At 47.6% G+C, this 22,004-nt stretch overlaps 1 protein-coding gene across 1 annotated transcript in view; it reads right to left on the bottom strand.

Moving 5' to 3' along the window:
* SLC7A6 (solute carrier family 7 member 6) overlaps positions 1–22,004 on the bottom strand; it is a 310,477-nt gene that overhangs the window by 162,704 nt on the left and 125,769 nt on the right. Inside the window, exons 4-5 of the mRNA XM_085637726.1 lie at positions 9,671–9,815; positions 5,545–5,668 (exon numbers count right to left, since the gene is read on the bottom strand). Coding sequence (XP_085493852.1) covers positions 5,545–5,668; positions 9,671–9,815 — 269 coding nt within the window. The remainder of the gene's footprint in view (positions 1–5,544; positions 5,669–9,670; positions 9,816–22,004) is intronic.

Raw genomic sequence — 22,004 nt, 5'->3', positions numbered from 1 at the left:
CACCACGGAAAGCTCGAGAAAGGTGGTGTACCACGGCTGGCGTGCCCACGTTGGAGCAACCAGGACGAGTGTCAGTGAGTGTTGTCTGAGTTTGCGTGCCACCAGCGGTATCAGTGGTGCTGGGGGAAAAGCGTACGCAAATCTGCCGGACCAGTTCATCCATATCGCATTGCCCTGCGACTGCGGATGTGGGAACCTGGCGGCAAAGCTTTGGCATTTTGCGTTTTCGCTTGTGGCGAATAGGTCTATGTCTGGGTGACCCCACTGCTGGAAGTACGGTTGGAGTACTGATGGGTGTAACTCCCACTTGTGCATCTGGTGGCTGTGTCTGCTGAGCAGATCCGCCATCTGGTTGTCCTTGCCGGGGAGGTGTTCTGCCATGAGGAACATGTTCCTCTGAATGGCCCACTTCCACATGCTCTGAGCCAGATGAGACAACTGTGGAGAGTGTGTTCCTCCCTGCTTCTGTATGTAGTACATTGCGGTCATGTTGTCCGTCCGGATCAACACGACCTTGTTGCACAGATGTACTTTGAATGCTTTCATAGCTAGGAAGATTGCCATCAGTTCCAGAAGGTTGATGTGCATCTTCTTCGGTTGTGTTGTCCATAGTCCCTGCACTGTGTAGTGGAGTACATGAGCTCCCCATCCCTGGAGAGACGCGTCCGCTGTTAGTATTATCTGTGGAACAGCCTCTTGGAACGGTCGGCCCTTGCAAAGGTTTTGTGGATTCCACCAATGCAGAGAGTTGTATGCCCGACCGCTCACCAACACTAGGTCTTTCAACTGTCCGTGAGCCTGATTCCACTGACGTGCTAAGCACTGCTGAAGCGGGCGCATATGTAATCTCACGTGCGGGACTATGAAAATGCAGGAGGCCATCATGCCTATCAACTGCATGAACACTCGCGCAGGAAGGGAGTGTTGGGGTTTGAACTTGGAAATCAGCATTTGCATGCTGTTGATCCTCACTAAATTTGGCTGAGCTGTGGCCGCCAGAGTGTCTATAGTCGCACCTAGGTACTGTTGTACGTGTGCAGGTTGGAGATGGGATTTTGGGTAATTTAGTGAAATCCCAGACTGTGAAGGAGGTGAATGGTGCGGGACATGTGGCTGGCACATTGCTGGGCTGACGGTGCTTGAACGAGCCAGTCGTCCAGGTAGGGGTAGACGTGTACGTGCTGCCTCCGTAGATGTGCCGCCACAGTAGCTAGGCACTTTGTGAAAACCCTGGGTGCTGTTGTCACGCCGAAGGGAAGGACTTTGAATTGGTAGTGCTGCCCCTGAACAGTGAACCTGAGGTATTTTTTGTGTGAGGGGTGAATGGGTATGTGGAAATACGCATCTTTGAGGTCCAGTGTGGCCAGGAAGTCTCCCTGCTTGAGAAGCGAAAGGACTTGCTGTAGAGTGAGAATGTGAAAATGCTCGGAAAGAATGTATCGGTTCAGGGGTCTCAGGTCTAATATAGGTCTGAGTGACCCGTCCTTTTTTGGTATTAAAAAGTACAGGGAGTACACCCCCGTACCTTGCTCGTGGACGGGTACGACCTCTATTGCGCCTTTTAGAAGCATACTTTGCACCTCCTGCTGTAAGAGCGTTAAGTGCTCTGAGGACATAGGACGGTTTTTTGGAGGTATTGTGGGTGGAGTGGAGGTTAGTTCTAGACAGTAACTGTAGTTGACAATATCTTTGACCCACCTGTCCGTGGTGATGGAGTTCCACGTGGACAGGAACCTTTGTAGCCTTCCCCCGACAGGTGTTATGTGGTCGGGAGGAAGGGAGAGGGCGTCGCTGCTTGTTCTTGGGGGAGGACCTGGTGTTGCCGTAGCCGCGTCCTCTGCCCTTTGAACTGGAGCCACGATATCCACCCCGGATGTTTTTATCGTAGGTGGTTTGTGTATTGCCCTTGTTGTATGTTTGCTGTGACCCCTGTCCTCTACCTGCTCCTCTATTTCCGGGGCGACGAAAGCAGCCGCTCCGAAAGGACTGAGTCTGGAGAGCCCCCATGGACTTTGCAGTGTCCGTGTCCTTTTTTATTTTCTCCAGGGTGGTGTCAACCTCCGGCCCGAATAAATAGTCGGGGTTGACAGGCTGGTTGAGTATGTTATTTTGCACCTCAGGTTTGAATCCGGCGATTCGCAACCAGGCATGTCGTCGCAGCATGACGCTAGTGTTTATGGCCCTGGCAGCTGTGTCTGCGGCATCCAGCGCACACTTGATGGATGCGTTTGTGAGGAGCTGTCCCTCCCTGATGAGGATTTCTGCACCTTCTTTGTATTGGTCAGGGAGATGTTGGAGTAGTTGCTCTAATGTGTCGTAGTGCGCTCTATCGTAGCGAGCGAGGAGCGCTTGAGTATTGGCTATGCGCCATATGTTAGCTGCCTGGGCGGCAACCCGTTTGCCAGAGGTCTCTAACACCTTGGACTCTTTGTCCGGGGGAGGAGCGTCACCTGTGGTTTGCGAGTGTGCCCTCTTGCGAGCATTCGCAACGACAATGGAATCTAGAGGTAATTGGCCTCTATTGTAAGTAGGGTCCCCAGGCGCTGATCTGTATTTCTTGTCGATCCTGGGGTTTATCACTCTTGCCCTGGTGAGTTCCTTGAAGATGTCCTTGGCTGGTTTGAGGACCCCCTTCAACATGGGCAGAGTCTTTACATTCCTTTCTGAGGATGCGAAAGTATCCATAAGAAAGACGTCCTCGACGGTGTCAGAGTGAAGTTGCACGCCATGATTGGCCGCAGCACGTTCAATTAGAGCGTTGAACGCTGCAGTGTCCTCTGTGGGAGATGTTTTTGCTCCATAGAGTTGCGGGTCCTGTGCATCCATAGGTGCACCTGGGTCCACAGGGTCATCCCAAGCTTGATCAGGGTCCTGTTGGCCGTCAGGGTCCATGTCTCCGGGGTAGGGGACTTGGTCACCCATGTAGTCCTCCAACGCATCCGTGTCGGATTGTGTGGGAGAGAAGGATTGTGGATCCTGGTAGGGTGAGTGGAAAGGTTTGTAAAGAACTGGTTCCGAAGCCACAGGCAGCTTTCTTTTAAGTGGGATCCGGAAGGAGTCCAAAGCTGGCTCAGAAGTTATTTTCCTTTTGTGGATAAGCATCCTGCCGGTGTCGATGAGATGCGATGGAGACGTCTCCGCAGAGCGTTCGGCAGGTGTGATCGTGGTGTGGGTGACCCGTGTCCTGATTTGGAACAGTTTCGGGGCCGTGGATGGTGGCAGGCCAAAAGTAATGTTGGCTGGTGCCGAAGAGGCTGCTGGAGCTTTTATTGGCTCGGAGCCCGACGTGTCCTGGAGGACCGTTTTCTTTTTGGTGCTTTGCGCAGCAACGGGTCGCATCTGGAGCGTCCTCGATTCTTTTGCGCCGACCGGTTCTGTAGAGGCGGCCGTGGACTTTTTCGGCGCCGGTGGGTCATCGAGTCGAGGGGCGGGAATGGCCGTCGACGTCTTCGATGAGTGTGGCTTTGGTGTTGCCGTCGAAGCGGTGTGAGACGCAGCAGGCAGTTTGACCTTTGGGGTCGGAGTCGATTGCGTCGGTGCCGGGAGCTGAGCAGGTTTGGTGGCACCGAAGGCCTTCTTCCGTATGCCGACTCCGATGTCTGCCGCTTCAAGTTCGGCACCGAAGTCTCGTTTGGTGCGCTCGGCGCCGACGCGTTTTGCTGGCGTCGAAGGTGTGGAGGGCCTCGATCCGACCAGCGCCACTTTCGGTTTCGGTTTCAATCGAACCAATACAGCTTTTGGTTTCGGTTTCGAAGAAGGGAAACCAGCCGGTTTGGGCATTAATGGCTGCCGCTGAATGTCCGAGGCCGGGCCCGAGGGCGGGGCCGAAGAACTGCGGGATAGGTCTTGGGTAAGGCCCGAAGGCGATCCCTCGACCGGAGCCATAGACTGTTACACTGGGCTCTCTTCAGTCTGAACGGGTAGGCCTTGCTCGTCACCGGAGCTACTCTCTTCGGCCCCTAAGGCCTCATTGTAGTCTCCTACCTCGGTGTCGTCTTCATCTCTGCGAAAGAGTGTTTCGTGGACGTCTTCCGATCCGGAGTCATGTTCGGAAGCGGGACTGGAGGGTAGGTTCTCCACTTCTTCGACATCTTCGGTCTCGGCGTTGAAGATGTCGGCCGGGGCCGGTGCCGCTTGCTGCGCCTCAAGTCTCGCCGCTCGTCGATTCCGTAGAGTCTTCTTGGATCGAAATCGGGCACAGGCCATGCATGTAGATTCGTCGTGATCCGGTGAAAGGCATTTGTTGCACACCGGATGGACGTCGATGTGGGGATATTTCGCATTGCATACCGGACACCGCTTGAATGGTGTCCTCGATTCCATCGTCTATGTCGGATCGACGGTCGGGTAAGATGCGAAAAGTTGGTTCTGGAAGTTAGTAAACTAACAAAGATACTATCGATACCGATCGAGAACAGTACCGACGCGAACTAAAGGCCTTTTGGCCTGGAAAAAGTTTTTCCTAACTTGAGTCAAGATAGCACATCCGAACCCAATGGCGGAAAAAAACAATCTGAGGATGGAGAGGATGCCCATGCGCACTGTAGTCCAGGGGAGGAGTCACCTATCCCAGGATACTTCGAAGACTCTTCCAGGACAACAACGTGCAAACATCCGGACCCAACACTAGGCGGCGATCTATGCACAGATATGAATTCAGCAGCCCACATGCCTCGAACCAGCCAAATCCAATCGATGACGCCCTTGCTTGAGGAGTGACCTAGAGGGCTTCTGAGCAATCCTGAAGACAGACAGACAGCAAGGCACCTCAAAAGGCCCTGACCTGAGAAGAGCACCAGATAAAGTGGAAAACTTCAGTTTAAACTTTTTGAGAACCGGGATTGACTCAGAAGATGATGCTGAAAAGACTGGCATCAAGGAATGGCACCAGAGAGTCTCCAAACTTCCCTTCAGGGCAGGCATTCTGGTGTAGTTGTGATTTTTACAGGGAGACATCTTTGAGGATTGTTCCCTGTCAGAAGACTTACCTACTGCCCGGGTGGCCTTCAGATCAGTGGACATACTAAGTCACAAGTAGATGGGTCATGATCGGGCCCTAAACTCCACATGCAGAGGTCATAGGGATCCAATAAAGACATCTTCTTATGATATTGTTGACAGGGTTTAAATTCCGGAGACATTTGAAGGTGCCATCTGATGTAGATGCCTCAAAATCACGGAGTAATTTATTCAGTAGATACAGAGAGCGCCAGACCAATAATGCGTGAAAAACAGAACTGACACAATTGGGCAAAATGGTGCCATATATAATCCAATGACATCATACCCGAGGTGAATGGAGCCATGACTGAAGATGTGTGCCACCACCTGGCAGTGATTAAGTGCTATTGTGGACAAAGATTTCCGCATCCAGTCTAGACCCAGAGGGTACTCATAAGGTAAGGAATCTGCAGGAAGTAGCCATCAGACGCTATGTTTTTAACTCGGTTGTCCACGTTACTAGCTCAGCAGTTTAGACAGATTTGCTCTTGAAATTTCACATGCCTTTCCTCAAATATATGAAATATGAAAATTCTAACTTACCACAGCCACAGCATCACTTGCAAGAATATCATCAATATCCAGTACTGCATAGTAAGCAACATTAGTAAGTAAGTATATGATGGTCACAACTGGCATGGAAATCGCGATTGCCCATGGAAGATTCCTGATAAGGAAAGCAGAAAATACATGTAATTTAAAAAATATAAAGATTTACTTTTCTCCCCAGCGAATTGAAATTGTATGTAACATGGAAAAGGCCTGTACTTGAAATTTGAAAGCGGTGGTTAGAGGTAGGCTTCTCACTGCACCAACTGCAGAGAAAAGAAATAGAGAGTCGATGCATAATAGATTCAAAACTGAATTGAGGGAGGAAGAGGATAAAGAAAAACAGACCGGCTCAAGGACAGATTTTAAGAGTGTGTCAAATATTAGAGTTCAATGAAAATACTGTTAGCGAACAAGCAGGAAAAAGCCCTTTTGGTACTGCGCCACACCACATTAATAAAACAATTTGGCCCATACTGTATTAGCAAGCGCTTTAAAAGGTAGACCGATAAAGACCGGGCATTGTGTCTTCAGGGATAAGTGCAGGAAACTACTATTTGGAGATAGGGAGGAGTGTTCCATTTCCCAAGATTTTTGGAACCAACTGTTCTCCTGTGGCGATGAGACTTACAAATTGCAGGAACATATGCCCAGGAGTTTACAATTCTGTACTGTAGCAGGTGGCCAGAGACAGAGGTATTTTCAGCCATGAGTGACCGAAAGTGAAATAAATCTCCTGGTCATCCATCACCCACATTAACACAAGTGTTTCTAATTACATCAGATAAGATCATGGTAACATAGTGTATCTAAGGTTCTTCCAAAAACTAGTAAAGACCATCAACCTTAATTCTGACAGACCTATTGCGTCGTTCGAAACAGGCTTCCACCTTTCCCTGAAAGTTCTGGCCTCAAGGTTGGCCCCAATCCTACCAGACATTATACATGAGGACTAGTTGTGGTTTGCCTAGAATAGACCAGCATCTGAAAACATCAAGGTCTGCTCACTTTGTCCCAAGTCGCTGCATACTCCACTGATTTCCGCACACGGCCAAGACAAAGGTCACTGGGAGGTTTCAAGACCTAGAATTTGTACTAGCGAAAAGAGAAATCACGAAGAACTGGAAGTCTGTGAGAGGCCCACGAATAGGGAGCTGGAGAAGGGAACTGGAGAAGTGGGCGGACGCAGAACATAGAATCTTGCTGCGAGCAGCAAACAGATGTATAGGGAACCTGGAAATAGCGAGAGCCTGGAGGAACCTAGTGGATGACTTGGGAACACCAGACCTAGATGACAGAACGGACGACACGCTGAATTTGCCACCACAGGAAAGGGACAATGAGATAGGGACATAAAGGACCTACGAAACGGTGCGAACTGAGAGAACCGCCCCCGCCCCCTTGCCACTCACCGACCTCAGGCAAAGATGGCACAGATAGACAAAGAAGTAACCCACACCGCTGACACATACAACTGGAAATTAAGAAGCTCGTTCAGGGGAAAGCAGGGACAGGGAGTTGGAACCGGTTGAACATGTTGAACTATTTACTCTGTACAGATATTTAAACAGAAAAAGATGAGCAATGCAATATACACATGTGAACTTATGTTTGATATATGAACTGCTCAAGTGCATGTTGAATGAACCAAATGCCAATAAAATCTGTTTAAAAAATAAAAATTACAAAAAAGAGGTCTGCTCACCTTGTTGAAAAGTCCAATAAAAAAAGATGATACTCCAACACTGAGAGCCAGAATACCAGAAAAAGTCTTGTAGATAAATTTGTAATATGAAAAGGAATGCAACAGGGATGCCCAATGTACCCCATTTCTTTCCTTATGGTAAATGAGGTAGTGGTGATGGCGGTGAGACCAAGGGGTTGAATTTGGGTGGAATGGAATATTACGTCTTCCTATTTGCAGATGGTATACTCATTTACTTGACCAATAGTCACTCCAGTCCCTCCTTTACTTGATTTCTTGGTGAGATTTCAGAAGGCTTCAGGTTGGAGAGTGGACTCTGAGAACTCAGAACGTTTACCAAAATAGAGAAGTAAACACAACTTACTTGCTCAAAGTGATAACGCCCTTCATAATATCTAAAGGATTACAGAAATATTTAAGAGCCTATATAACTCCTCAATTGACTAAACAATTATCTGCCAATATTAATCCACTAGTCAAGGAAATTAGAGAAGATAAGCATAAATGGCTAGACACAATCTTGTGGCTAGGTAGGATAGCTGCTTTGAAAAATTCTACAATACCAAAACTAATAAATGTCTTTCAAGCACTTCTGATTAGGAGTGAAAAAAGGACAATGCAGTTGCCACAGAACGCTTGTATGGACTTCATATGGCAGTGGAAGCCTACTAGAATATCCATCAAAAGTGTGAGGACGCCAAAACGTGGGCTGAGGTCCGATTCCCTGATGTCAAAGATAACTACAGAACATCTCAATTTAGAACTATAGAATGGTCCCAGACAACCTCTAGTAAACATTAGGCACCCACTGGTCGGTCACCACATGGAAGGCCACTAATGGGCAAAATATGGCACCCTAAGAGGACCAACTCCCATTGATTATGTTACAGCCAAATTACTAATACTATTCTAGGGATGTCTCCATAGGAGTTTCTGGAAAGCTTACGTCATTTTCTATTCCCAAATACCACCCATTCACTCCAGCCCAAAATACTTGCTGACCACTGAGGGGATACATGCAAACACTTACAGTCAGGAGGCTGTAGGATACTATTAGACATAGGAGGCAGACCAGATTAGGTTATGTGAGAATTGTAAGTATACCTTTGGAATGCTGGAACAAGAGAGGTTCAGGTACAAACAACTGAGGCAGTGGGCATTACACACAGCTAACATGGTGATAGGAAGCAGAACGTTAGCTGAAATTGAAGAGCTGTTCTTATGGGTAATTTGCAAAAATATACTTAATAAAGCATGAGAATTTCTCTGGAGAACTATAGTGCGAAACAAGTTGGCACTTTATACGGCAACTGCTCTTAAGGTAACGAGGGATTGATATGCAACTAAGAAGAATTGCCTGTGGTTCTGACCACTGTTGGAGAGGATATGGGACTCTTACTCCAAATTTGGTGGGAATGCCCCAACATTTCTAAAGTAGCATTGGCAGCCACTGGTTGCAGCAAAGTCAATAGCAGCACCGCAAATGAAACAAATATCAACTAGAACTCTGGTAATGCAGCGTAGCAAGATTTAGGACATAATGGCTATGGAAACATCAGCGAGATAATTAAAGAGAGAGGGGGTTTCTGCATGTGTAGTTTCCAATAATGTCACACATTACAAGGACTGCAGATAAGCTACATCCAACAAAGGTGAGGAGCAAACATTGCGGAAAATCATGAGATACCCAGAATTGACAGGGGAGTGTACCCTGAGAGATGAATCAGAGTAATACCTATGAACATGGTCTGATCTTGGTGTCCTAAATACTGTTGACGGAGAAAAAGAGGGGCTAAGACGGGGGAAGTGTGTTGCCGCTCTAATAGCCTTATAGTTTGTTAGATTGTTTGACCCTCATTGTCAACCTAAATTGAAGCTCTGTGGAATATGCAAAGGCAGATGCCTTTGTAAATGGCAAAAAGAGGCAGACTGTCAATTTAGTGAATGTCAAGAAAGGTTTCTTAACAAACAACCCAAAAAGTCAGTTTAGTATAAAAATCTTGCAGAGTTTTAGAAGGTGTCCGGCCTTGATTGGCCACTTGCCCAAGAACTGACAAGATGAAGAAATAGGCATGTAAGAAGTCAAAGTGTAAGTGTTGGTTTCAGTGCCTCCGGGACATCTTCAATACATCAACTGGGTAACAAGGTTTGGCCATTCTGATGTGCCAGATAATAAGCTGATCAAAGTGGTTTTGTATATTTCCGCAAAAAATGAACTACACAGAATGAAACTGAGTTTTACATGACAAATGATTCCACACATGTACAAATTGAGAAAATACTGTAACAATATATTATTACATCCACTTCTTCATTGCATTTGAGAAAACTACAGTACAACATGCAAATACATGAATATTTAACATTAGTATGTCAGATGAACAAATACAAATGTAGAATACCATTCTCATTTACCTTTTGGGGTTTTTGATCTCCTCTGTAACGTAATTGAGTGTGTCCCAACCAGAGTAAGAGAATAGAGCAGAATAAAATGCAAGAGTAATGTCTCCTGCATCCTTGGAAGATCCCTCAAATGAGTTCTCAAAATTTTTAGTGTGTCCTATATATTGGGAGAGAAAATTAGGAGTAGTTTGAAATACTGTGATGCAATTCATTTACTAAAAAAGCATTTGAAATTTGGAAACAAAAGCACAAATAGTCTTGTTCATTTCAGTCCTGTTTTGGTTTTACATTCATTGCAATGGTTGGCATCAGTTGTGGAGTTGTTATGCTTCTTCTTTTGATATTCTGGAGGCCACAACATAACCTGTGACTCCCTCACCTGTGCCACCCAAGGGTTTATTAAGCAGTTATTAACAGACACGAACACTAACCTTGCATGTTTAACAGTTCAGTAATTTATTTACGTGTCTGGGCCGGCTGAACCAACTTAGCCTAGTTTACAACTAACACACATCAAGCAACTGTAAATTATGAATGACAACACATCATTTTGTTAGCAGATATTCTTTGCTGTCTTTAAAAAATATTTTCTTAAATTGTGCCAATATTTTTCTAAAGCATATTTGCCAGCAAAATGATTTTCTCTCCAAAAGTTAATAATCTATTCTGGAAAACAAATCAGTTAGTTATATACGCGCAAGAATGATTACAATATTTAGTGAGACATATTCCCTTTTGTCATGTTCGAGTTACCCACAACTAACAATATGCTACAAAATGGCCCCCCAAAACAGCTGAAGAACTAGCACAAAAAAAAGTCACATCAATAGGCAGAGACATCAGAGGCTGTTCCACAAAGCGGACAATATGTATGCAGTATCTCATGAACCATGTGACACGAGACCTCAATCTTCTCCCAGGGTTGAGGACAAAGACAACAGCTTAGATCCACAAATTTGTGTCCCAGATAAAGAACATGAGTGAGCCTCTAGTCACCTTGAAATCCTTCAACCACCACTGAAGGTCCTGGGCTGCCTCGACTGACATGCTGAAGTTGTCTGAGAAACACCTAAAAAGCGGAGTTTATTAAAGATAGAGATTACACTACAGAGCATACACACGCCAAAGGGCAGAAGGCACCTGCAGCAAACGGGAGATCAAGAAGCCTCAGAACTGTCCAAACTATAGAACAGTACCAAGTTCATCAGGATCCTATCCTAAAATTCCAGAATTACTGATGAGGGCCGAAAAACTTTGAAAGTCAGTGCCCAGAACATCCCCTATTAAGGGAAACCTCTGCACTGGCTGCAGTGGGATTTTGGCTTGTTGACAGAAAAACCTTGAGAAGAAAGGAGCTAGAAGATTATCTGACGTGCCTGCCTTCAACAAGTCGTGGTCGAGGACCGAGGTACACAAATAGGAGCATTCCGGAGATGTGAACATGAGCCGACACAAGCACCATCGCCTTCATAAATACCCATGGTTCAAGGTGAGGTCGAAGGGCAGCACAGTGACCTCCAGCCTAAAACAAATAATAACTTCACAAAGACATAATTTAGGCACTAAAAGACAGAGATCACATATGGAGCAAAATGTGCAGAAAGTGGGGGATTGAGTGGGCTTGTTAGCACAAGCCCACACCTCAAGAGAGCCCTCTTTGGTGGGGAGTGTGATTGTCCTAACTATGTGGTGAATACTTTGGTTAATATGGTATGTTCATCTGAAGTTCTTGGAAAACATCCATGTGTGTTCACATGTTTGCATATTGAGACTGCGACAAAACCAGGGGGTGGCTGAATTTTTGCAATTTTCTCCTAGATAATTTGTTATAATAAAAAGAGGAAACAAAGGGTGCACTGTCAGTATTATATTAGTTCATTTTGGTTAAAAAGTAGCACCATAAAAAGCCATCCATTACATTCGTACCCTCCTCATAAATATTGATTTACAGTTTCATCTAAAATTATGTTAAAATTGCTATTCTCAACTTTGCAGCCATAGTTTAAAAAATGACAAATAATATAAGGCGGCAGTAACGAGTAGCAAAAATAATATTTTGTTTCAGTAAAGGAACAAGATGCATTTTTCAAGTTAGGTGGGGCACATAATTTACAAAACAAAAAAATGCAACACGGTTTACATCGAGAAATTTTCAACAGCACACTGACTGATATCAGTGGAAGGCCATGCTAAAGTCAACAATAGGAAATGCTTAGCAATGCCAACCCTAAACCTGGTTAGAAGAGTCCTCACCCAAACATTAAGCACCAATTTTAAATAAGGTTTAATACTGACAACATATTTAACAATTATAAAAACACTAACAGTAGTTTATTCTAATTGCCTGATTTACCGGAGAATAATCGGTCTCCCAATAAACCGTTTTGTCAATGCAACGTTTGCCTGATATACAAATATTCCATGGTGAACTGTACAATTCGAAATGCCCCACTGCTTTAAGAACAATGTTACAAAACTTCAGCAAGTAATGTTAAAAGAAGCATCAAGTTTCATGCAATCCTTAATGATTCTATGATTCAGTAAAATCAGCTGGGTTGGACTATATCAAAAACGAAAGGAGGATAGGGGGCTACTTTAACTCCATCTTGAAGATAACCAGGGCCTAACTCCTGATTAAATATAAAGTGTGCTGTGCTATTCAGTAAACCTATTAAGCCCCTGCATAACCTATTTTCTTCCACCTGTAAACAGCTAAAGTTTGGGTTTCCCCAGGTGCCAGCTCCATAAGGAGCAACGAAAACTCACTGAATATTAAAGAAGGTTCTAATGAGCTGTACTGGTTGATTGCCTAAACTGGAACCAAATTAAACAAGCATTTACAATACAATAGGTCTCGCATTTGCGAGAGTTTAAGCTATTGTTAAAATAGGGAGACCAGATCTTTTCTATTCCCCGGAATTGATAACTGTTAAAGATATTGGCCTGATTAAAGACATGATGAGAGATTTGTTATGTCTAGAAAGAGAACAAGTAGAATATGAGAAAACATCGGTGAGGGCTAGTATCATTTTGAGTACTCATGTTGGCCCTGAATCATACTTATCTATTGTAAATCAACCATTTCACCGGTTTCTCCTTACACGTTTTCGGTTCAATCTGATTCATTTAACCCTTGGCCATTTTTCAACTTGGTGTATTCCCGAAAAAGGAATGCCGTGTAATTGTGACAATTTTTTCGACCCAGAACACAATGCATTTTTTGATGTTCTGTGACCATTACGCGGCATTAAGAAAGAAATACTTGATCCCAATCTTAAAGGAGGCTGGGTTTATACAGGTTAAACCTGCCCTCTTGTATTTACAGTTACTGCAGACCCCTAGGATCATGTTCCATGTCGCTAGTTTTTTGGTGGGTGCTGTTAGGGTTAAGAAAAGGAAGCTTTCTATTAATTCGAATATTACAATGTTATGAATGGTTGAATACTTAACTTTTTATATGAAATGCCCCAACTGTGAACCTCAGAGAATATAAACTTAATGTGCTAAATGATGTTTTTAGGATGTTTTATTTAACTGACCTCTTTTTAAACATTTTAGAAAGTATGAATTGTTGATTGCTTGTAATATTTATTGTACTGTTTCTATGCCTTTTTATGATATTTAATTATCGAAATAAAGTAGTTTGACTGACTGGCATTGTAAAGTACAATGCCTTTTATTTATGTTTTAAAAACCAACACGTAAATAAAAGGCATTGCCATTTACAATGCCAATAGTTCAAACTCTCACAACTGCGAGACCTACTGCATTGCAAATGCTTAACTGAACTGAGCCATGAGGCTTTCACGGTCTGCAGAAATCTATTCATTACAATATGAGTGCACGGCTGGCTAACTGATAGCGTACTCTGGGTAGCACAACAGCACCCCCCCCCCTCCCCCTTTGTCATGCTGTCCAACTGGCAGAGGGATCAGTCATTGGCAGTAGTGTCTGTTCCTGTCCCACCAGAGCTCAGACCCATGTTTCCTTTATGCATCAGGCCCAAAACTTGCTGTCCTCTCTCGGTGACCTCAGACTGACCCACAGTTTGGAAAGTCATTGCTTATAGTAAGCCATATCCATGCCGATGCCTGCAGCTACTTCTACCCCCTCCCTCAACCCCAGCTGGAAAAAAATGGCACTGGAGGGTTGTGTGGTTACTACAACTTGTGAATCTGCTAATCTACAGACACCATTTATTGTTGGGACTTCTTCTCCCTGTCAGACTCACTCTCACAAGAGACACGAAACAGACACTTGCGAGAGAGGCCAATAACTGAATGAGCACGTTCCCATCAGACTGAAAAGGGGGTGCTATGCGCTGGTGGGCAGTGTGAGGAGACTTGCACTGTCATGGAAGCCTTTACTCTCTATTGTTCGACAGCATTAATATTTTATGAACACTAAATCATCAAGCAAGTTACTGATGGAGGATATGCGGTCGACTGTTTAAACTGCAGAGTCCCCAAAGGGCCTATGACATCAGGTGGGCCCATTAGTCCTGGTTTTGTTAAGCAACAGCTAAAAGGAGCTTAGCTTTTCCAAATGCGGGCCATCGTGCATTTTTTTGTTTAAAGCGGTACTTTTGAGGGTGCTTCTGGTAACGTGCCTAGTTGGCTGTTAAATTAGCAGAGCTCAATTTGATGTGGTTTCCGCTGAATGCGTTGGAAGATCCTGGTAACATCATCACTGTATCTCTATGCAGAATCCCAGTGGCCCTGTGTCATGCGTGACACCTTCAGCCATTCCTGGCATCAAGCCAAGAACGCAATGTGTTCTTCCCCGTGGAGTGGTTTAAACATTTCACTGCACCACCTGGAGTTACATGCTCACTTTATAGATCTGTGTGCGCGCTTAGGGGTCTCGGATTAGCCTTTCTCAAACACTAATGGAAAGAACGTTGAGAGATAAGCAGTGTAATAAAAATGGGGCCCTTACATGCAAACAAGTTGCTAACATTTCTTTATTTCAAAAATGTACACAGTTAAGAAACAAAATATGGGTTTGGGAAAATAGAAAGTCAAGAAAAGGCGGGTATAGTGCCGATTTAAGGCGGACGTCTCAGACACATTGTTTGCGTGGGTTAGTGCGTGCTCTCAGATGGCGCCCTGAGAGCTCCGCTGTGTGTACTCCCATCTGATCTTCATTAAACGTGATTAACACCGTAGTGAGGTCAACCCTTCCCCCACCCATACAAAACAAGGCACCACAAGCTGCAGAGCCAGCAGCCTGACCCTTACCGTGGCGTGCTTCAGAGAGAGACATAATAGAGGCGGGGAGAACCAGCACGGAGTGGCGTTGGGCCCCAAACCCGAAGAGCTCCTAGCTTTCCCGGACTATCTTACACCCCTTGAAGGGGAACACATGGCAGAACAGGAAGCACACAATCCAGGCATCGGTCACCTCCCGGGGAGAGGTAAATGGATTAGGCAAAGCCACAAAGGCACGGGACGTCCCCTCAAACTGGCCATTGATTAGCACGTCCAATCTAATCTGCAGCACCGTGGCCAGTCCCAAACACAGCGCAGGGGCGGCTGCATTTCAATGGCATTCCGCTGGAGAGAGACGTGGATTTCCTGGTCTCATGCGGGGAGAGCATTTTGCCTGCAAAGTGTCATCGGGCGCTTCGTGTGTTCATTCTGCGTGAAGCAGAATTGGGGATAATCCAATACCACTGGCCAAGAGGATATTGAGCGCAGTGGTGACATTCAGGGAAAAGTAATAACACAGTATGCTGGAGACTTTGTGATTGTATAACAAACTCTCACCAGTACACAGGCAAGCTCAGGCTAGGGCAAGACGTTTATTGTTCTAAAGTCCTGAAGAGAACCTACAAAGAGTTCTTTTGTTCTCTTTTTATTGTTATATACAGGAGAGAGCTCCCGGAGAGGGCGAGTTGCCAAATTGGGCTAGGCATACTGGCCTCACTTCAGATACGAGTTAGGTAGGTGTAAACACAGGGGGGGGGGGGACCAGAACCAAGCCTTTCATAGTACATTGTATTCACTGCGTTCGTATCAATGTGTGTTTTCTTTTATCTTTATAACGCTAGTATCATGAGGTGATCCTGCCATCGCCCTCTGCTGTGTTTAGGCTACGCCTTCTTTGCTTTTCAGGTGGGTGTGGGAGATGGTTGTGCATAATGTTTATCATTGTTTGCTGCTGTGAAAACTCTATCTTGTTAGACGAGGAGCTTATCTAGTACTATTGTGTCTTTGCAGATCTCCCTCCCCGCAGTCCCTAGCCTTTCCTTCCCCCGCTCGATGACCCCAAAAGTCTGTGTTTTGTTACAATGCCAGACTTGGCGTTGTCCAGAGGTGAGCTCCTTTAGAGCATCAACACAGCCCCGAGGATTCTGAACGGAGGAGCCTGACACACCCCACCCTGTTTATGCAGTACCACATAGCGGTGTTGTTGTCTGTTAACACCTGCACTAGCCTTTCCTTGATGGAGGGTAGAAAGGCTTTCAATGCAAGCTGGATCGCGCGAAGCTCCAACAGGTTGGTCTATATAGTCTGGATTCGTCCAGGGACCAAAGACCTCCGATTTTCACCTCAGATGGTCGCCCCATTCAGAAGTGATGCATCTGGCACCACTGTCAGATCTGGTTGGGGAACGGAGAAGGGTCTGCTGCTGACCCAATCGTGGTTCGTTATCTGCCACTGCAGATCTTTTGCAGTTCCCTCCGAGATCTGGACCAGGTCGGAGAGATTCCCCTGATATTCCATCTACTAAAACTTTAGGCCCCACTGCAGAGCCTGCATATGCCAACGGGCATGTGTCACAAGCAGGATGCAGGAGGCCATGAGGCCCAGTAGCCCGACTCTGTCTCACTGAAATCCAGGATAGAGGCAGAAACATCAGCATCATAGCCTGAATCTGCTGGACTGACAGTTTCGGAGGATAGCCCAGAAACTGCACTGTGACCGAAACAACTCCGATGAAAGGGAGCGTCTGAGAGTGAGTCGGGTGTGACTTCAGCACGTTGATAGTGAACCTCAACGAATGCAGAAGGTCCGTTGTAGTCTGGAGATGGGAGACTACAGCCTGGCATAAGCCTGTCTTCAACAGCCAGTTGTTGAGATTGGGGAAAACTGGCATCCTGATTTCCGCAGATGAGCTGCAACCCCAGCCATCACCTTGGTGAACATCTGAGGGGCACTGGCAAAGCCAATGGGGAGCATGGCAAACGGAAAATGCTTGTGATCTACTGTGACCACAGGTAACGTCTGTGGGCGGGCAGGACGGGGATGTGAAAATAGGTGTCCTGCAAGTCCCATGCTATCACCTAGTCTCCTCGGTCCAGGGCAGACAAGACCGGACCTCCGTCCTTGGGCACCAGAAAGTAGCGGGAACAGCAACAACGACCTGATTCTGGCATCACCACTCACTCTCTCTATGGCTCCCTTGGCCAAGAGAGCCGTCACTTCCTTGCGAAGAAGGGTCCTCCTTCAGCCTGTCATAAGTAGGTGGTATGGAGGTAGGCGAAGTCTTGAAGGGGAAGGAGTAGCCCCTTCAAACGATCTGAAAAACTCTGCAATGTTGTACACCGCCAGTGGGGCAGGTGATGGCGGATCCTGCTCCCCACTGGGAGCTCATGAAGGTAAGAGTGCAGACTATAGAAGGGTTTGGAGGCTGCAGCGAGTAGTGTACTGACCTGACTGCCCGACGCACTGGGTTTGTGGGTACCGCGTCCTCGACCATGCAGAGGCTGGGCAGCTTGCACACCACGATGCTGGGTGGGTGAAGACGCAGCTGGAACTCCCTTTCGCGGCCAATAAAAGAAGGATAGGCGGATTGGGGAAGACAAGGGACAATGGAAAGGCCCAAGGACGTGACCATAACTCTACTGTCCGTAAAGCGCTCCAGCGCAGAGTCCGTCTTGTCTCAGAAGAGATGGGAGCGTCCATAAGGAATGTTTGGACATTCCCATCAAAGCCAGTCGTCGTCGACCAGGCTGTAAGGCCACTGTCGACGAAACCACTCTGCCCAGTGAGTCAATGGTGTCCTGTCCACATCTGATGGTGAACTTCGCAGTATCACTCCTGTCGGCAACAGTCTGGAAGAGCACGACTCGGGTGTCTTCTGGAACCGTTGGCAGCACATGTGCAACCGTATCCCACAGAGCATGGGAATAGCAGCCCAGAAGGCATGTGCTGTTCACGGACTGCAACACCAGGCTGGTGGAAAAAAAAATTTCTTGCCGAAGTTTTCTAGCCTCTTGGGATTCCGGATTTGGCGGTGAGGTAAGGGATGCATCAGGATTTACGTTGGAAGTGGAGGCTTGGTCCACCAAGCTCTCCGGGGTAGGGTGGTCTGTGAGGAATTTAGGGTCCCCTGGAGCGACGAGGTGGTGGTCGGCTATTGTCCTTTTCACAGGAGCCCCCGTGTTAGACTTGGACCAGGTCTAAGCAGGACATCAGTAAGTGCTTCGTTAAATGGGAGAAGCAGCTTTGAGGGGGACACTCTCGGCTGAAGCACTTACATCAAGACAGTAGTCTTGACTGCCATCGCGGCCAAGCTAAGGTCCAGGATCTTGGCCGCCCTCCTCACCATCATTGTGAATGAAGCCACCTCCTCCAAAGCCATGTTAACAGGAGAATCATGCTAGTATCTGGAGTAGTATCCAGTCCGCTGGCATCCACCAAATCCTCACACCAGTCCATGTTGCTATCATATGGCTGGTATTCTTGAAAGCCCAGCGACCCTCCCATCCCTCACCAAGTCCTAGACCACAGGAATAGGACTCAGGCTGGAAAACATGGCTCCAATGGGCTTCGGGCAATGCCCCTGCAGCTCAGCGTTGGAGTATGGGATATAAATGGGGATGATGCTGTCAGTGGGCGCCAGCAGTGCCAGGAGCGTCAGCCTCAATGGCATGACTAGCGCTGATCTAGATCCATCTGTGGATCCCTAGGGCCTGACTGGTGCCAGAACCATGGCAGTGGTTCCAGTAGGAGACCCTCCCAAACCCAGAAAGCCTGAAGGCGCGTCAAAGAGAACAGGCCGCCCAATCTAAGAGGTGCATAGACTCAAAATTATTTTCACTGTGTGGGAGTTGCTCCGGCTCCCGGAATCCCAGGGAGGCGCAGAGTCAGTCCGGGTACTTGCCCAACCATGGAGTCAAGCCTCAAGTGACGACACTCCCTTGTCTCCTCGGTCGACGGATACGGAAGTCTTAGCACAAGCGGGACTTACCTGAACGGCCCGACAACTTCGAGTGCAATGAGGATCTTGGAATCCGCAAATGTTCCCAAGACCTTCCTCTCGACCAAGATCTGGATCATATGTGACATTGTTGATTGCTTTGCGGAGTATTTTCACGGGGTCTACTCTCCGGTCTCAGAGCGATCGGAGGAAGACTCTCGACTGCTGCTTCGAGACATTACTCTGCCTTCCCTATCTGATGAGGATAAAGTATTGATGGATGCGGCCCTATCGCCAGATGAGATTGCTTTGGCCATTCGTTCCATTGCCTCGGTTAAGGCCATGGGTCCTAACGGACTTCCCATCGAATTGTATAAGCTGCGCCCAGATGCGATTGCCCCGTATCTCCGGGACATGTTCCTTGAGGCTCAGGCGGCGGGCTCCCTCCCTTCTGACCAACGTCTTGCTACTATTGTTGTTATCCATAAGGAAGGGAAGCCGCGGGATCGGTGTACTTCTTACAGGCCTATCTCTTTGTTAAACGCGGAGCCCAAAATCCTCGCCAAGGTACTGGCCAATCGTCTGATCCGGGTTGTGGGCGACCTGATTCATCAGGATCAATCCGGTTTTATACCCCATCGCAATACCGCTTTGAACCTGCGGCGACTGCATGGCGTCCTTGCTCGCGCGCCATTCATTCGTGAGCCGGCCATCTTGGCGTCCTTGGACGCTACCATGGCGTTTGACACCTTGGAATGGCCGTACATCTGGGCGGCATTGGTGAAGTTTGGGTTTGGCCCGGGGTTCATCGGTTGGGTGAAATTGCTTTATGACAACCCACTGGCACAGGTAGTGGTCAACAGACGGGTGTCGGCTCCCTTTGTTCTGGGTAGGGGCACCCGACAGGGATGTCCATTGTCGCCTCTTCTCTTTGCGCTTTGTTTGGAGCCCCTTGCGGAATGGTTGCGGTGGCACCCCTCGATACGTGGCCTTAGATGGACGCCGGAATACGAAGATCGTGTTTCCCTATACGCGGACGATATCCTCTTGTATCTTGCATCTCCGCGCAAATCGCTCACTGTATTGGTGGATGTGTTGAGCTCCTTTGGTCGCAACTCCGGATTGGTAATTAACTGGGCCAAGTCTTGTGTATACGTTCTCTCCGGGGAGGCCCCCCCCCCTTCCGCGGGGGTGCCCTATCCAGATTGCGGAGTCGGGGTTCACGTATTTGGGTATTTTTATAACCCTGGATCCGGTGGCCCGGTATGAGCGGAATCTTCTCCCCCCCTTCAGCGCCTAAGGGCGGATGTGGCGGGTTGGCGGCGGCTGCCGCTCTCGCCGCTCGGCCGGGCAGCATTGTTCAAAATGATGTCGCTACCACGCTTTTTGTACGCACTGCAGAACACTATGGACGTAGTGCCGGCCCGTTATTTTCGGGAGGTGGAGTGTCTCCAGCGTCTATTGTTTTGGGATGGGCGGCTGCGGATTGCTCTTGCCAAACTGACCCTACCGTGGTATGACGGGGGGGTCGCCCTCCCTGACATTAAACAATATTACTGGGCCTCCCAGTTGGCTGCCGTCAATCACGGGATGTATGGCCCTGCTTTGAACCCGGCTTTTGAGATGGACAAATTGCTACTGCCAGGCGGAGACTATAATCGAGCACTATATTCGGGGTCCCTTGATGCGCGGTTGACGGGCCCGACGCGGGTCGCGGTGCAGGTGTGGCATGCAGCAAATGCGGCGATGGGGTGGAGGGATCGCTTGACTCGGGCTACGCCATTGTACGCGTCCCAGCGTTTGGGTTATCTGTATACTACGAAAGGCTTTGAGAAGTGGGATACGATTGGTATCAGCACGGTAGGGGATCTCTGGACGAAAGGGAAATTTAAGACATTCGACATGCTGAAAACGGAATACCAGTTGATTGATAGGGAATACTATCGGTATGTTCAAGTTCATCATGCCTTGTGTTCCGTGTTCTCAGACGTGGCGGCTATTCCGGAGCATTCCCCGTTGGAAGACAGAGTGTTGGACGGCTATGTGCCGGATAGCACCATTTCGTTGATTTATAAAAAGCTTATCAATGATCGAATGGGTTTGCTGGCCTCATTGCGGGAGACATGGATTGCCGACGGTTTAGAGCTGGACGACGAGGATTGGGTGTCAGCGGTGGCCTCCCCGAAAGAGGTGGCTATCCCGGCCCGATTGCGGTTCGTCCAGCTTAAGATACTACATAGAGTGTACGTCACGGGGCCTGGTTTGATGCGCATGGGGTATTCGGTGGATGGTTTGTGTAAGCGAGGCTGTGGGCTACTGGGGACTTTTCTCCATATCTTGTGGGAGTGTCCGGAGGTGACTCGGTTTTGGTGCAGAGTGCATGCGGTGTTAGAAGAAGTCACGCATGTTGCCTTGTTGCCGGAGGCACGAAGATGTTTGCTGAATGTCTGGGAGCCGACTGATTACAATGTGACCAGACGCAATGGGTGACTCTAGGCTATATGGTAGCGAAGCGTGACATTGCACAATTGTGGGGCTCCCAGAGGCCGCCAACGGTCTCCGAGTGGAAGGAACACATGGACTGGTGTATGTTTAGAGAGAAAACGGTGTATGTGGCGAGAGGTAAGCCTGGGAAGTGGATTAAGGTGTGGGGTCCCTGGAACACTTATCGTGGAGCTATTTGCGCCCCGCCCCAGACGCGTGAAATGGATGCCGCTCTGTCTCCCTAGCCCCCGCATTCCTGTATGCTCCTGCGACATGCGAATTTGTCTCTTCTGCCTTGCCCCCCTCCCCCCCCTCTGTTTACCCGGGTTGGTTTACTCCCTCGATACGTGAAGCACATGTTCCTGTTATTGACTTCCTCTGCCTTGTGTGTTTGATGTTTTCTGTTTTTCAAAAATATGAAACCTTTCCTGTTTGTTTATGGACTGCGGCTGCGGCTGACTGCGATGATTAGCACTTAAGTAACTCTTTTGTTGCTTTATTGATGTAAATGTTAAGTCGTGCCTAGGTTTACACTGCGTTTAGCGGCCGGCCTGTTGGTTGTAGGCCCATACTTGTATCTTTTCGAAATTGTAATAAAGGTTTTAAAAAAAAAAAAAAAATTAAAGATCTGGATCATAGCGGAGTTCCCAGCCGCGCCGCCAGGAGCTTGAGGGAGCGCTTCCTCAAGGCCTTCAGGTGCATGGCGCGGCAATCG

This window comes from Triturus cristatus, chromosome 12 (genome assembly GCF_964204655.1).
Source record: "Triturus cristatus chromosome 12, aTriCri1.1, whole genome shotgun sequence".
Classification (NCBI taxonomy): domain Eukaryota; kingdom Metazoa; phylum Chordata; class Amphibia; order Caudata; family Salamandridae; genus Triturus; species Triturus cristatus.
This window is presented reverse-complemented; position numbering and strand designations above follow the sequence as displayed.